This window comes from Lampris incognitus, chromosome 17 (genome assembly GCF_029633865.1).
Source record: "Lampris incognitus isolate fLamInc1 chromosome 17, fLamInc1.hap2, whole genome shotgun sequence".
NCBI lineage: Eukaryota > Metazoa > Chordata > Actinopteri > Lampriformes > Lampridae > Lampris > Lampris incognitus.
The window spans coordinates 30067856-30082499 of NC_079227.1; the positions used below are offsets into that span (position 1 = coordinate 30067856).

At 45.1% G+C, this 14644-nt stretch overlaps 2 protein-coding genes across 5 annotated transcripts in view; one reads left to right on the top strand and one right to left on the bottom strand.

The window, feature by feature from the left end:
• Nucleotides 1-9739, top strand: part of baiap2b (BAR/IMD domain containing adaptor protein 2b) — a 73810-nt gene extending 64071 nt beyond the window's left edge. Inside the window, exons 9-14 of the mRNA XM_056296750.1 lie at nt 577-781; nt 1794-1995; nt 2733-2813; nt 2910-3078; nt 4391-4428; nt 9613-9739. Coding sequence (XP_056152725.1) covers nt 577-781; nt 1794-1995; nt 2733-2813; nt 2910-3078; nt 4391-4428; nt 9613-9739 — 822 coding nt within the window. The remainder of the gene's footprint in view (nt 1-576; nt 782-1793; nt 1996-2732; nt 2814-2909; nt 3079-4390; nt 4429-9612) is intronic.
• Nucleotides 9740-11644: 1905 nt separating this feature from the next.
• aatkb (apoptosis-associated tyrosine kinase b) overlaps nt 11645-14644 on the bottom strand; it is a 22325-nt gene continuing 19325 nt past the window's right edge. For all 4 annotated transcript variants that reach the window (XM_056296920.1, XM_056296922.1, XM_056296921.1 and 1 more), the window contains one exon: nt 11645-14082. In XM_056296920.1, the coding sequence (XP_056152895.1) occupies nt 14054-14082 (29 nt within the window). In that variant the 3' untranslated portion in view covers nt 11645-14053. The remainder of the gene's footprint in view (nt 14083-14644) is intronic.

A 14644-nucleotide genomic window follows, 5' to 3' on the forward strand; every position in this document is an offset into this window, starting at 1 on the left:
CAAAACGTTTTTGTTGGGTAGATTTTTTAGCTTGAGTCCTGCATATTAAACACTTTTCCATATTTTCCGTTCAATCGACTTGGGCGTTGTGCGCAGAAGTCTTATAATGACAGGAAAGACACTGGTTTTCTGTCCATGTGTGTGTATCTGTCCACTGCTAATCTGACATACTACAGGGCCTGTCGGCCTAATAATTTTTGTGCACAGTTATTACTGTATGATCAAGGACCTCTCATGGTTGCAGTGATTTAAATCCTCTGCAAAACCTGCAGTTGTGCGCTAGCTCATCAGCTGGTTTGTTGCCTGTGTCCGAGCACCAGAGAAGGGGAGATGATCCCTGGAGGGGATCTGCGCTCTACTGACTGCATTCTTCTAGTGTTGTATGTATTTGCTCGCTTTATTACAGGTGATTGACTTGCTCATTAATCAGCACTCTCTGACCCAATTCTACCTCTCTCATTATTATTGATGAGCTGCAGACTGTTATGAAACAGCCCGTGATGATGTAAGCGAGGGAGTGAGAAAGACAAGCGAGAGAGCCTTCTAATTGGTATGCAAATTCCCTCCTCTGCACAGAGGCTGATGGGAGGGGTGGATGGAGGGATGCCAGTGATGAACGGCACAGCTGGCACCCACGGAGGAGATGACTACCAGACCTGGATGGAGGGGAAAGTAGCGCAGGGCAAAGGCTCACCACAACCCCAGAGGCAGGGATCGGAGGTGTACTCCAACACCCTGCCCGTGCGCAAGGTGGCTCCAGCCAAGAGCAAGACCACACTCAGTAAGGAAATAAGTCGCGTCACAAATGAACACTGTGAACTCATTCTAACGTTGTAGACCTACTAAAATCCCAAATTGTGTTTTTTCAATTTGAAATGAACCCCTTTCCGCAGAGATTTAAGAAGGGCTAAGGTGACACACTTTGACAAAGGATGTTATAAGGGACATTTATTGATTGACCTGATAGTATACTTATTAGATATTCAAATGTAAATGACCAATATATACTGATATATTTTAAATGGACCATATTTAGAGTCTGTAAAGCAGGGTGTATGTATAGTGCATTTCCTATGCATGGCCTTTATGAAGGTTTTTATACCACACTAAAAGTGGTGTAGGGTTTTGAAACCCTTTTGAATATGGTTTTCTGAACACCATTTAAAGGAAAATAATGGAATAAGACTTCTGCTCATCCTTCCTCATTCTCATCGCTTTCATCCAGTCAAATGGAGCACAAATACACAGCCTATGTAGTCTTAATGGAAGCAGGCCAGAACAACCGGGAATAAGAGGAAGTACAATATATTAAAAAACAGGAGAGGGGAAAGGAAGAGTAAAAATAGGCGGACGCCAGGGACAAGTACCACGAAAAAATTGAAGCATTTCAAATCGCTCAGGAAAGAGACAGACGTCATCGTACTGCTGGTCAATGCCCATACACCCGTTCGGAGCACCTTAAATATTATTTAAAGATGTCTCACAGAATCCTGCATATGCATAGATTGCTCGCTGCCCATGCCCGTAGCACGTACATGACTCATGTACTGTGCGTTTGCTGGCTCAGTGGAGCTGGAGGCTGGAAGTGACAGTCTAACATCTGGGGCGAGTTTCATCAGATTATCGCTTGAACAGTCAGCCCATCATTCCTCCCTTCCTTCTTCCTTCCTTTCTCTGACACCTCTCCCTCCACCTCCCCATATCCCGCTCCCTCCTCCACCTTCTTCTCTGTGGTTCTCTCCATCTTTTCTTCTTTCATCAATCCCCATTTTTCCCACCCATCCTCCCCTCAGCGGAGACCCGTACGCTGCCCAGGTCCAGCTCCATGGCGGCGGGGCTGGAGAGGAACGGGAGAACACGAGTCCAAGCCATCTTCTCCCACGCGGCCGGGGACAACAGCACCCTGCTCAGCTTCTCCGAGGGTGACGTCATCACCCTGCTGGTGCCCGAGGCCCGTGACGGCTGGCACTACGGAGAGAATGAGAAGAACAGGATGTGAGTGGAGCACACACACGCATCGCATACATGGACATATGAACAAATGCACACACACACACACACACACACACACCTGTATAGTTGTAGTGCTACAGGTAGATAGGCACACAGCCTGACTCGTTCTTGTGTAGATGTGAATTGGGTAACACTTTAGTATGGGGAACGTAGTCACCATTAATTAGGTGCTTATTAGCATGCAAATTAGCAACATATTGGCTCTTAATTGGTCATTATTACATACTCATTAATGCCTTATTCTGCATGGCCTTATTATACAACCAGTAAGCCATTAACTATGAGTTTTCCCTCTATAACCTCAGTATTGCTTATTAGTAGTACCATCTCAATATGCTTTGCTTAGTATCGACTTTATAAGGTGGTAGTACCACAAGAAGAGTTATTCTCCCTTACTAACACTTAATGAATATGGTCTGTTCTTACATAACAACACACAAAACTACAAGTGTTCATAGTGTTAAATTACTCTAAATTAAGTTTTTGTTACTTAGAATATGTTCCCCATACTAAAGTGACATCTTGATCATTACTAATTCACTAGTAATTAAGTTTTTGTTACTTAGAATATGTTCCCCATACTAAAGTGTTACCGTGAATTGTAATTTAATCCATGTGTGTACATAGAGTAGCTGTATTTATTGGGTTTGGTTTTGTACTAGTTTGTTTTTAGCTATTTGTACTGCATGGTTAATAAGCAGAGGTTTTCTACTCAACAGGCGCGGCTGGTTCCCCTTCTCCTACACACGGGTGATCTCTGATGGCGAAGGTGACTCCATGAGGCAGCTTCGAGTCCACAAGTGGGTGTTATTTTGATCTCTGTTGCAGAAAAGCACAGCGATCATGTGTACAACTGAAGTGATGTGTGTATGTTATGTATGCTTATGTGTCTCCAGTCTCCACCATGGGAAGAGCAGCAGCACAGGAAACCTTCTGGAGAGAGAGGACGTGGTTCTCCCCATCCCTGACTATGACATGCACTCCCGTATGGTGGCACAGAACGCTGCCATGGCACACGGCAGACAACAACGCCCCTACAGCGTGGCAGTGCCAGGCTTCTCACAGGTGGGGGGGCCCCGCAAATGAGTGCGAAAACATACATTCACACTCAGGCACGAGACTAAGCTGTCTCATAACGCCTAGCAAAGACCAGCACACGTCATTCTCCTCAGAGATCTCGGAGTTGGCCGATACACTTTCCTTCAGTCACATTTGGGGGAGTGGCTAAGAGTAACGTTATCACTATAAACACTCGTATTCCACCCAGATATAGCTTAAAAATAACTTTATTTTGGCAGGCTGTCTGTCTTTAACAGCGCCCCCAAGAACGTTCGGCTTCTTTAGCTTAAATAAAGGCAGGGATCAGTTTCCTGACATGTCACATGGTTCTTATCACTCTGTGTGTGTGTGTGTGTGTGTGTGTGTGTGTGTGTGTGTGTGTGTGTGTGTGTGTGTGTGTGTGTGTGTGTTACGGGCTGGGATCAAGATGTGACACAGCTCAGATTGGAGAAGACTGCCTCTGTGCTCGCCTGCTGTGCCTCTGACAGGCATCAAACTGATAACACAGGGCAGGGTTAGCCCAGCTTACTTAAAAAAACAACAACAAAAAAGCAGGAGGGAGGAAGTAAGGTGGGTGGGTGGGGGGACTCCCATTTTTTCAAAAGGCAAAAGCGGCGGTAGCGTTACATAATTCCAACTTGCCTCCTGCCGCTCACCCCGAGCCCTGGCACAGCCATTTAGAAGCTTTAATTTTTCATGCAGGATGTTTCTGCCTCAGATCATTCGGCGGAAACTATCCCCAGTGACACGCGGAGAGAACTGTGGCCTGTCTGGCTTAGTGCTGGCAGGCCTATTTGCACATGAAAGTGTCTTGAGTATGGTCAGTAATCAAGGCCCGTCAAAACAAAGGTCACTATGTTGTGAATCAGGATGAACACTGCTTATGGAAGGAAGGCAGTCCAGTGCTCAGGTGTGCAGACGAGCCTGACTCTTAGGCCCTCAGCTTGAATTTAGGGATCGGGTGATAGGAGAGGGGTGTACGCACATGTCTGATGGTTCATTAGTCTATGAAAATGTGTGTGTGTGTGTGTGTGCTCCTGCTGTTAAAAGTTAATAGATATTTCTGTAAATATTTGTCTGGCTTCTGCTTAAACGATTCCAGCATGATTCCCATCCCTTCCCAAACCTGCAGTCTCCACTGCCGCTTGCTTTGACTGACATCTACTGGCTGTTTGGAGTATGGCATCCCTAAATTAATTTGGCAAAATACTTTTAAGTGAAGGTTAATAATGTTCATTAAGTGACCGTTTTCATGCTAGAATCCATTGGTGGATAGTACTTGATTAATGCTTTTTTCTCATCGCTTTTCTTTTAATAGCAAGGGGTTGAAGAGTATGAGCCCCGCTTCCCCACAAGGTAAGACCTGGTTTTAACCTATTGCAGATATTACTTCCTTTGATACGTTTGGCATCACATCAGGGTTGGGTTCAGCTAATTTCCTATTCAGTCAGTTCAACAAAGGGAGGTTCTTAAAATAATGGTAAAGACACAGTGTAGAAATATCACCCCTGACCTGAATAATAACAATAAATGCCTTTTTGTTTGCAAATGAATGGCAGCTATGGTGTTTACATTAAGAACTGATCGAACTAAAAGCATACTGACTCCAGCTCAAATTTAAATATTTGGAAATGGAGGTGGGACTGCGACGTTTCACACAAGGGTGTGGTCCAAGTTTAAGTTCTCCAAATACACGTCATGTTCTCGTTCAAACACACAGTCAGTAGGACACACTACCATGTTTTTGTTCTGTCATTTTTGTGTTTTTTTTTTTTGCTTGCTTGTTTATATTTTATTTTTGCTATTTTGTGTGGCCATTCTCTTCTGTCTATAAGCTGTACTGAATAATAAGATGATAGCATATATGCAGTAGTGCTCAGCAAGGCTTGTCTTGTGTTTAGTTAACCTTACATTAAATGGTCCATTCCTCAACCCATACAGGGAAATTTTGATTCACCTTTGTTTTGTTTTTTATTTTTTTTATCAGCCTTGAAGACAGAATATATTTTGCAGGCATTCTACTGTGACTTTGTGTTTTTTGAGTAAAGCTTTAAAATAAGATTAAGTTTTTTTTTGCATTCCTTAATGAAGATTAAGTTCAGTGGGTACTTGTACTTTCACTTTCCAGCTTCTCTTTGCTTGACCCACCTAACTGATCTTCCTTTACGTGCACCATGCGACTACTGTAGTGCTTGTTCCTGCTTACCCACACACACCCCCAGTCCTTACTGAGCTTACCTATGCTTACCATATCTGTTGTAACCATTTTGCTGTCACAAATTCATCTTAATTCCACTTAACATGAGGGTCACTTCAACTGATGTTTTCAAACTGTGGAATCTGTTGTCATGTGTGGCTTTGCGGTTGTCGGTAGGAACAGCTCCTTGCTCTGGTTGTGTTTGCTCTCTCCTGTTTCTGTTGAGCACCACCCACCTGGAAGCCTCTCCCTCTCTTTGTTTCGCAGCTCCGCAGAGGGCAAATTGATTTCGACAGTGTGAGGACAGACAGACAGGCACAGACTCAGCCAGCCGTGCAATAGGACAGACACCTCGCTGCCCCCTGTCCATTCTGCTCTCCACCAATCCTCTCTGCTCCCTTCCTCCCATGCCCCCCCCCCCAATCCACCCCACTCCCGCTTATGGCAATAAACTCTTCCCAAGACTAATCATGCAAGGGAAGGCTTGTATCTCTCTCTTTTTTTTGTTCTCCCAAAGCCCCCCTGCCTGTTGTCCTCGTAGACTCTAACTACCCCACCCTGTGATTTCTACCCGGGCACTGGGCACACTGGCAAAGCCTCGGTGCAGAGCCACACCAAGCCAAACCAGAATAATGATGACTCTGTGCAATCCCTATTGAAATCAATGGAATGGACCCTTTCACTTAGGGGAAATGTGTCTTTTGCTTGTCTTTCATGCATGTACATGTCCTTTCTAGCAATGAGGACTATTTCCCCCACAAATAAACCTGATTTTAACAAACGTCAGTACTCCCCCTCAGAATGAAGGTGTAAAGGATTTCTATATCAGAGTGTAAATATGTTTAATCCCACAGAGGATTGCTCACTTAAACATGAAATGATGACCACTAATTTTACTGATTCTTGCAGTATAATACCACAGTTTTACCCTAACATTCTGTGAGGTTTTTGACCACCTTGTTGCAAAGGGATACGGGATTTATATGTCAGGCTATGGAGTGAACAGCTAATGTAACAGCAAGATGGGGAAGGGAGTCATTTTCAAAAGATGGCAAGAATGTTTACTGTACATAAATGTGCCATGCTTGTCTTGCAGTATCTATGATCCGTTTTTGTTTTTTTAATTTAAAAAGCACCTTATATGAAAGTAAACGTCCTTGTTTCTGTGACTGTAAACACTTCAAAATATTATCAGCAAAAGGCCTTTTAACTTGTTCTACAGTAACGGACATCTTTATTAATGGGTGGTTTGTAAGAGACACAAAAATAAGGTTTGTCGGAGACCTGCTGCCATTTGTGGTGTCTGAATATTCTACCGAGGCTGAACGGGGACAACCAAACCCTCGTCCTTTAGAGGGCTGCACGGCTCCGGGTAGGGTGAACCACCGTTCATGCATGAAAGAAAAAGCAATTGCTGCTGCTGCTGCTGCTGACCTCAGCCGTCCGTTAGTACGAACCCGTCGTTTGGAAACCTTGTTGCCAAAGCAATTTTTATATTCTCCCTGGAAGACACGTTGTTGCAGAACTCAAGCTCTTTTTTTAAATTATATAGATTAGCACACAGCGCAGGGCCTCTTGCTATAGATTAAAAAACATGTAATTACATGATGAGATTCTAGCACCAGTGACAAGTCTTGCGGCAGATTCGTCTGCGCTGAATTGATTGCACGCAACAAAACATTAGCCAGCGTCCGACCAGAGCGTCACGCGGGGCGTCATTAAAGAGCAGTAGCACTATTACGGCTACCCCTGAACTGGCTCACGGGCGCTCAATTCACACCTTGGCTTCGCCGCAGCACTCATGCTGACGTCATGGCGCGGTTTTGCACAAGTGTGCCTCGCAGCCTTCGAAAGGAGATGGTTTGATGTTGGAGCTTCCGTCAGCCGTCTTGTACTACTGTCTTTGCAATAAAAGGCTTGATTTCAAAAATGCAACGAGTGATGCACTATGTTTGGAAGATATATATATATATATATATATGCCGTTCTGCATTGTCTGTATGTCACTCCGGTGACCTCCAAGTGGACACGGCGTGTGTCCTCTCAATTTATGCCGCCAGAAATACGTCGCCGCCACGCTCCCAGCAGTTCTTGTGGGGTTGAACTAAAATTAACCCCCCTCACTAAAACTGACCAAAGGGAGGAAGAGACTTATGCCAAACTGAGCACCTCCTCCAACGCAAACCGTCCATGCCACAGATGTGTCTCCTGCCTCGCCGCTCTCCTCGATGTTTGTGTGTAACCTAACACCTGTCTCCCACCCCCCCCTCCCCCCAAGCTTTCGCCAACCCCTCTTTCATCTCTGTTTTGATGAATTTAGAGACAAAAGTCGAGTGCAAACGACTGGAAGCTGCCAGTGTTTCTTCTTCCTTCACTAGAATAAGCCCAAGGTATGACTGCCCTCGCTCGCTGCAGAGGTAGCACACCCGCCACCAGCGGCCGAACGACTCCTGTTCCTACACTGACCTACCACTTTATTCTGAAACGCTTTTGTTTTGAAAGACAAATCCAAATCCAAAAAAAAAAAAAAAAACTGCACAGAGAATTTCTTTATTTGCATGCGTTGGGGGCACCAAAGCAGTGTAATGTTGAACATTGATTGACCTCAAATGTACGGTGAATTTCTACTCTTAAAACAAAAGAAAAGCTGAATAAATGTATTCAGTCGAAAGCCCTTCGGTTGTTTTCTCCGTGTGTATTCCTCTAGATGGCCCACCGGGAAGAGGTCAGCTTTTCAAACGTGGGTTTATTCACTGGAATGTGTTATTGATTTGTCTCTAAATTAATCTTCAAAAGGCCAACTTTGCTTGCTCTTTTATCAGCCCGTAACGCTGTCTTCGCTCTAGAACAATCCACGGCAGTTGAGTGAAGATGCTTTGAAAGCAAAATGTTCATTAAAGACTCCGAGCCCCTTCCTAAACGCTCGTATGAAACACTCCTGCTGCTGCAGAGGCTTCTTTTCCTCTCTTTTTATTCACAACATCTTCACCGAGCGAGTGAACGTACCTCCCTAGCTGCCCTCCTGCCCCTTGCACACTGCACAGCGGCCCCACTTACACGTTTGGTGTCGCCTCCGTCTCGGCGATTCTGGACACGGGACGGATTGTCATCATTATGTGTCACTGGCCTTGTTGCATGTGTGTATGTGTGTGGACTGTGTACCATAGTAGTTACACTGCATCCTACCCCACCCTGACCCACCATACATCCCCTCTGGCCTGCTCCACCTGCTGCTAGCAAACATAAAGGTACTTCCTCAACTCAATTGTGTGTGTCTTCCTCATAGTAATGATCCATTTGACTTTTTTTTTTTGCAATGCTGTGTGTGCGTGTGCGTGTGTGTGTGTGGTGGTGGTGGTGGTGGGGGGGGGGGTTGCACCATGAAGCCACTGTGATCAGAGCTCCACGGCTGTCTGTGCCTGCTTGTGTCAATGTGTGGGGTGTTTTGTCAGTGTTTTTTCTGCTCTGCAAATTGTTCTGAATTTGCTAGGAGTTTAACAAATGTCATTTTAATATACAGCAAAGGGGAGACACTAAGATGCTGAGGTATACTTAACAGTTTGTATGAGTTGTTTTTTTTTTGTGTGTGTTGCATCTGTTGGTAGCACCATGCCTGTTGTATTTGCAAATAAACCCTGTACGACCTGAAGCCATTTAAGTAATGTTGTTAGGTGTTGCATGCTTCACCATATAAAGTGTATGTGTGTGTAGCAGTTGGTGCTCGGTGCAAGACTGTTTATGTTCTAGGACTGTTTTTACCTTTCAGTACAGGGCCAGATTACGCCCGCTTTTGAGCAACCAAGAGCCCATCGTAAGTGATTTGAGATCATCCACCCCAATGGCGCATGAAACCCTTCACTTTCTCTCACCCTTTTCCTCCGTCGTCACCTGTCGGGTGCTCCTCCATCCTCCTCGGCTGCAGGGTTTCCCAGGCTGGGCGCTGCTTGTTCTCATCATCTGCTCTGCTTGACACTCTTGACACAATGCAGCTGCAAGGTGGCCTCAGTCTTCATCCCGGATTTCCCCAGTTAGCCACCACAAGCAGTTGGGACATTTCCAAGAATTAAAAAAATACTTTGCATGTTCGAGCACCATGAACACACCAAGCATGACTCTCCCTCGCTTTCTGCATGAGTCCATCAGGCTTTTGTTGATTTTCAATCCTAGTTGTTTGAACAGTGTGCGTAACGTTGCAGATTTATCTTGTTTTTTGCATATTGATCTGTCACTAGTTTAGCATAAGACAGATCTGGGAATTCCATGCATGCTATATTTGCCCAAAAATCACACAACCCAAAAAAAAAAAAAATCCTTCACCACTTGTTGTTTTCACCCTTCTCCAGCACCAGACCACCAAGTGAGCCAGTGGTGGAGGCGCCAGGCAAGCCGCCCGCCGCCGAGGAAGACCATTCCCCTGACGTCCACTATGACTCGGTGGAGAAAAGCTCCACTCCCCCGGGGCTTTACTGAGGCGCCCGGCTGCCCCAACCGGCTGTGGGCACGTCATCAGCGCTGGCCTCTCCTGATCATATCTACCACCGCCCGCCCTCAGCCATCCACAGCTTTGATTCAACTACAACACGGTTAGCATAGTGACGCAGCCAGCGGTGTAACTGATGTACCTGCTGTTCCACGTGACAATAAGTGACGTACTATGAGATTCTGTAGATAGAGAAAAAACAAAACTCAAAATGATACCGCACTTGATCCTCTGGGACAGAGCACGTCGGAGGATGAAAAAACTACATACGCGTGGTTAATCTCGTTTGTCGTTGATGTATTTCTGCAGAGTCCTCAGTGTTTGGCCTCCGGTGATCTTCCATCGGCGCTCAGTGAGTTTTCTCGTCATTGACACTCGTAGTCACAAAGGGTTATCTTGTGGTCAGGAAAAACTCGTGGCCTTGGACTTTGAATAGGTTTCTCACGCCGCGACTCGCTTCGCTTAGTCTCCTTGCTGAAAGTACTTCCTGTTTCCTGTTTCGTCATTCTGCGGCCGTTTACCGGCTTCCTACCTACCGGCTGACGTGACGGGAGCCCGGGAACGTGTATACTCTGAAACAACAGCTTTCTCCACCTGCCTTTGTTAGTCAATAAGGGCTATGTACCTTTGGTAGGATATGCATCCCTTAAGGTGTTTCACTTGATAGCCTCACTTACTGTATTAGTATTGCCTTCTCACCTGGGACACACTTTATAACTGTGATGCTGAATGGCTGCTGACGGGCTCGGGGAAGTCGTTTTATCGAGGAGAATGGAGGCCTGCCGAGACGATCTCTTAGAAGGCCACGTAGATGCCTGACTGAAAAACCCTGAGACGAAATAGTTAAGAGACGATCTGCATTGCCTTTGGACCAGATTCGGGCAAAACGACTGCGTTCAAGTTATCAAGCACACTAATCTTTGTGACGTTTCTTCAAATAATTGCATATTCACAGGAAAAAAAAGTTTTAATGCTTAAAGTGCTGCCGTTGATTGACTGCAACAGCAGTTTGCAGCAGACGATTTTTTTAATCATTTGATTGTTAATCGTTCATTGTGGACGCCGGGTTTGTAAAATCACACTATATGCAACACTTCCTACAGACACTCATCGTCACAATCACCTGGTGAGCACTTTGATTGCAAATCATGTACCGCAACTTTTAAGATATATGAAGCGCAAATGTCAGACGAGGAAAACGGGCACACAATTGTCGGGAATGGCTTTTTGCTAAATTTGGATAAAACCAGAAGGCGAAGTAAACTTGCAAGTAAAGTGTTTTTATGTATTGCAGTGGAACCCACAGTAACTTGTTTTTGTTTAATCGTCTTGGGAATAAAAGCACCGACTATTTACTTCTGCTGTAGAAATCCTGTATGTAAGACAGTAAGTTTGAAGTATGTACACGATAATTTACTCGGATCTCCAAATGTATTTTGTATCTACTTATATTTGTATTTGCCTCTCATCCAATTTCCGTGTGTGCGGTACCTACGTGAATGTAACTACTTAAAGGTAATCATATTTTATCAAATAAAGCAGTTATGTCAGAACTGGGCTTGCATACGATTTTATTGTCAATGTGAAAATAGTCTCGGGGGGGGATCTAGCTAGCTTTAGCAGAATGGCTAGTGTAAACTACTAATAACACACGCTAGCCGCTAACTAACGGGTCTGACCCTTTAGCCGAGCGGTTAGTGATGTCGCCTTGTGGCGCAGTACACCCCGTATCGAATCCCGCACCGGGCAAGAAAATAACCGGTTACACTAGCAATCTAATGATTACGAATGGCAGGGTTTCCTACTCTCGAGCTTCTGGCGTGTGACACACGCGTCCACCTTCTGCCTCACGCTGCCCAAACAATTCAAACAAAAGACCCAAACACCCCTGGGACGTGTAAAACGGACTTTATTTAGCTCGGATAGAAGGTACAGAAAGTAGTGATGTGACCGAGTTGGTGCGGGGACACGTGGTACTAACAGTGTTCACGACCAGTACAAGGCCAAAGCTGCTCCTTCGTCTCTCTTTACCCCCAAGATGGGAAAGGGTGAAGACCTCACCTGTCCGTCGTGTTCCTGCTTAACCCGGGACCACAAAACATCTCTTTGGCAACATTAAACACAGAGATATCTTCTATTTACCTTCTCCCTCCTCGCCGGGTACAGTACATCAGTATTCTTAGGTCTTTTCGTTGAGATACAAAAATATTACAGATGGCTGTATAGGTGGTTCTATGCTAAACTAGTACAGAATATTTAAGCCTCTGAAAGCAAACGAACACTGGGAACACACTGAAAATGGCGACCAAGGGAGCTTTGCGACAGGGCCCGCTGTACGGTGAGCGCTATGGAAACGGCAGCCGACCAATTCTCACCCACCAATCACGTCGCCCCTTTCCTGTTTCACATTTTTACGGGGTCGCGTCTGGACGGTAACCCGAGATTTTCGAAACTCTCGCGAGGTTTTTAACCTTCGATCGGCCTTAGCGAACGCTTGTGAAGCGCTACTTTGATGAATCCAGTGCGCATGTGCGAGAGTTTCGCAACTCTAGGGTAACCAACCACCTGGCCTTCACAATAATAACCAGCTCACGAAGACGACCTGTTGCTGCCTCTCATCCGGTCCTGCACAGCTGGGCAGTTCAGCCGCCACCTAGTTTAGCTGAATTCGTCTGTTTACCCTTCAAATATCCAAGATCGCCCCTAAACTGAGCCACTTATTATCCAACGGATATGGCTCGCCAGCTTCTTCTTTTCTTTTTTTTAAATATTCGCTGAAACCGATTTCACCCAAGACTTTGAAACGCTACAAAGTGACATTCTGCTACTGTTTTGATGTGTTGTTCAAACCTGGTTTTTGGTTAATGAACCAAACCTGAATGAATCAGAAGCATCTCTGTACCCTAAGAGGTACAACGGTTCAACTTCTGACACTCGAACCATGATACAAAACAGCTCCGGACAGACTCGGTGTAGCCAATATACAGCACGGTGACACAGTAAATTCAGGCATTCAGCCCAAGTACAGATGGATAACATGATAGAAATGGACAGATGCTATATGGTTTGCTGATTTACACTTGCAGAAGCACGCGGAGGCCCAGGCTAATCTCTTTGCAGTCAAAATCACTAATCGCATGTATGCCTTTCATCCTACTGTGTCGTTATGAACATTACTGTGCTAATCCAGGCCATTCCCAAAGCACTACTGGGTATTTGTTAGTAGTCTGAAAACATCTTACTCATCGGACAGCTTGGTTTGGCTCAATAGTATGAAAAGGGCTTTTCACCGTCAACGGAACCCGTGTACCTTTTGTCCCTCAGGTAGAACTTCAGAAAGATGCCTTGTTATAGAGATGCTTAAAACCGTGCATTGTTGTACTTGGGAAAATATCTGTTGAACCTTTAACCCCTACGGGGGACAATGTTGTGCTAGATGTCTAAAGTGTACAACAAACAGTGATTGGTAGTGATAGTGATGCTGGCACTCAGTTTGGTAGAAAGCACATGAGCCACATATTCATGTGAAACAATACAGTTGCGGTCCCGATACAAAAAGTACTGACAGAATCACAAAACCCATTGTTCAGGCTGGATTAGCTGTTGAACTGCAGACAGCCTCTCTGGAACCAGACAGGAACCATTAACCTCCCTTTGCTCCTTTCTGTCCCAGATGTCTTGTTTTTTTTTTCCTGAATAGACCCGAGTGCTATCATCGCCACAAGGATTTCTCGTGGTGCTCATTTTGAGAAGGAAAGCGATTTCTCCAAAGTGTGATGTTCCCAGAACTGACTACTGTCTTTTTCATAGTATTGATCCTTTGTTGAAAAACCGAAGGTCAACATTGCAGCCACGTGTTTGCAATGTATTAACAGCCCCGTTGCAAGCCGTGCTGACTCCAAAGTCTCATTAAATAATATCTGTCATGAATGAGAGGTGAATTAAGTGGCCGGCTTGGGATGCTTTCCAAAGCTTTTCCATCCTTTGAGTCATGTCTGTTTGTTCCAAAAATATGAATTTCAATGCATTGCTTTCCCCAGGATCCATGAATTCTTTACAACATACACATATATTATGATTTTGTACATTGTATATATTACCATACTCTTTAGAATATTCTAAAAGGGTTCGGCCACCCCTGTGTCGTGGCAGGGAGGACCTTTCAAAAGTGTCCTTGGACGATAACAGGCACTGTCTTGGAGTGTGTCTAAAATCTGATGGCTAAAAAAAAGAAGAAAAAAAAGCAAACGCAAAATCAGAAGTCATGCTAGTAGACCAAGGTGTCACACGGTGGTGGTAGCTCATTACTCTTTGTCCCCGTCCTCACTGCTCCCTGTGAAAGAGAGACAAAGACAGGGGTGAGAGGAAAACATGTGGCGCATTCTTGCCAGTTTCTCCTTCCTTATTACACCTAAAGACTTCTTGCAGAAAGTAATATTGCATCTTCAGTATTGCATGCTTTAATATAGCGTTATGCTTTTTTAAACAACCTTTAAATTAGTTCCCCCCGATCCTGTTTGATGGTCAGCTCTTATGATTTTCAAGAATTCAAAGCTGCCACATTTGAGATTTAAAACAATAAAGCAGCAAACACGTATTTGCCCTGTAAAGAGACAGTGGAGTAATGGCGTCCTGAGCAGAGAGTGAAGTCCCCCCCGTCGTGTGCGTGTGTCGTAATCTGAGTTTCTCTGTTCTTTGTCTTGGAAGCTGGTCCGGCCGCGCGTTCATGTCAGGGCATCGCGCGTGCACGTTAGTGCACGTGCTCTGGCTAGCAATCTAATAATTACGTTGAATGGCAGGGTTTCCAACTCTCGAGCTTCTGGCGTGTGACACACGCGTTCACCTTCGGACTCACGCTCCCACACTGCCCACACAATTCTCAAGCCGAAACACCG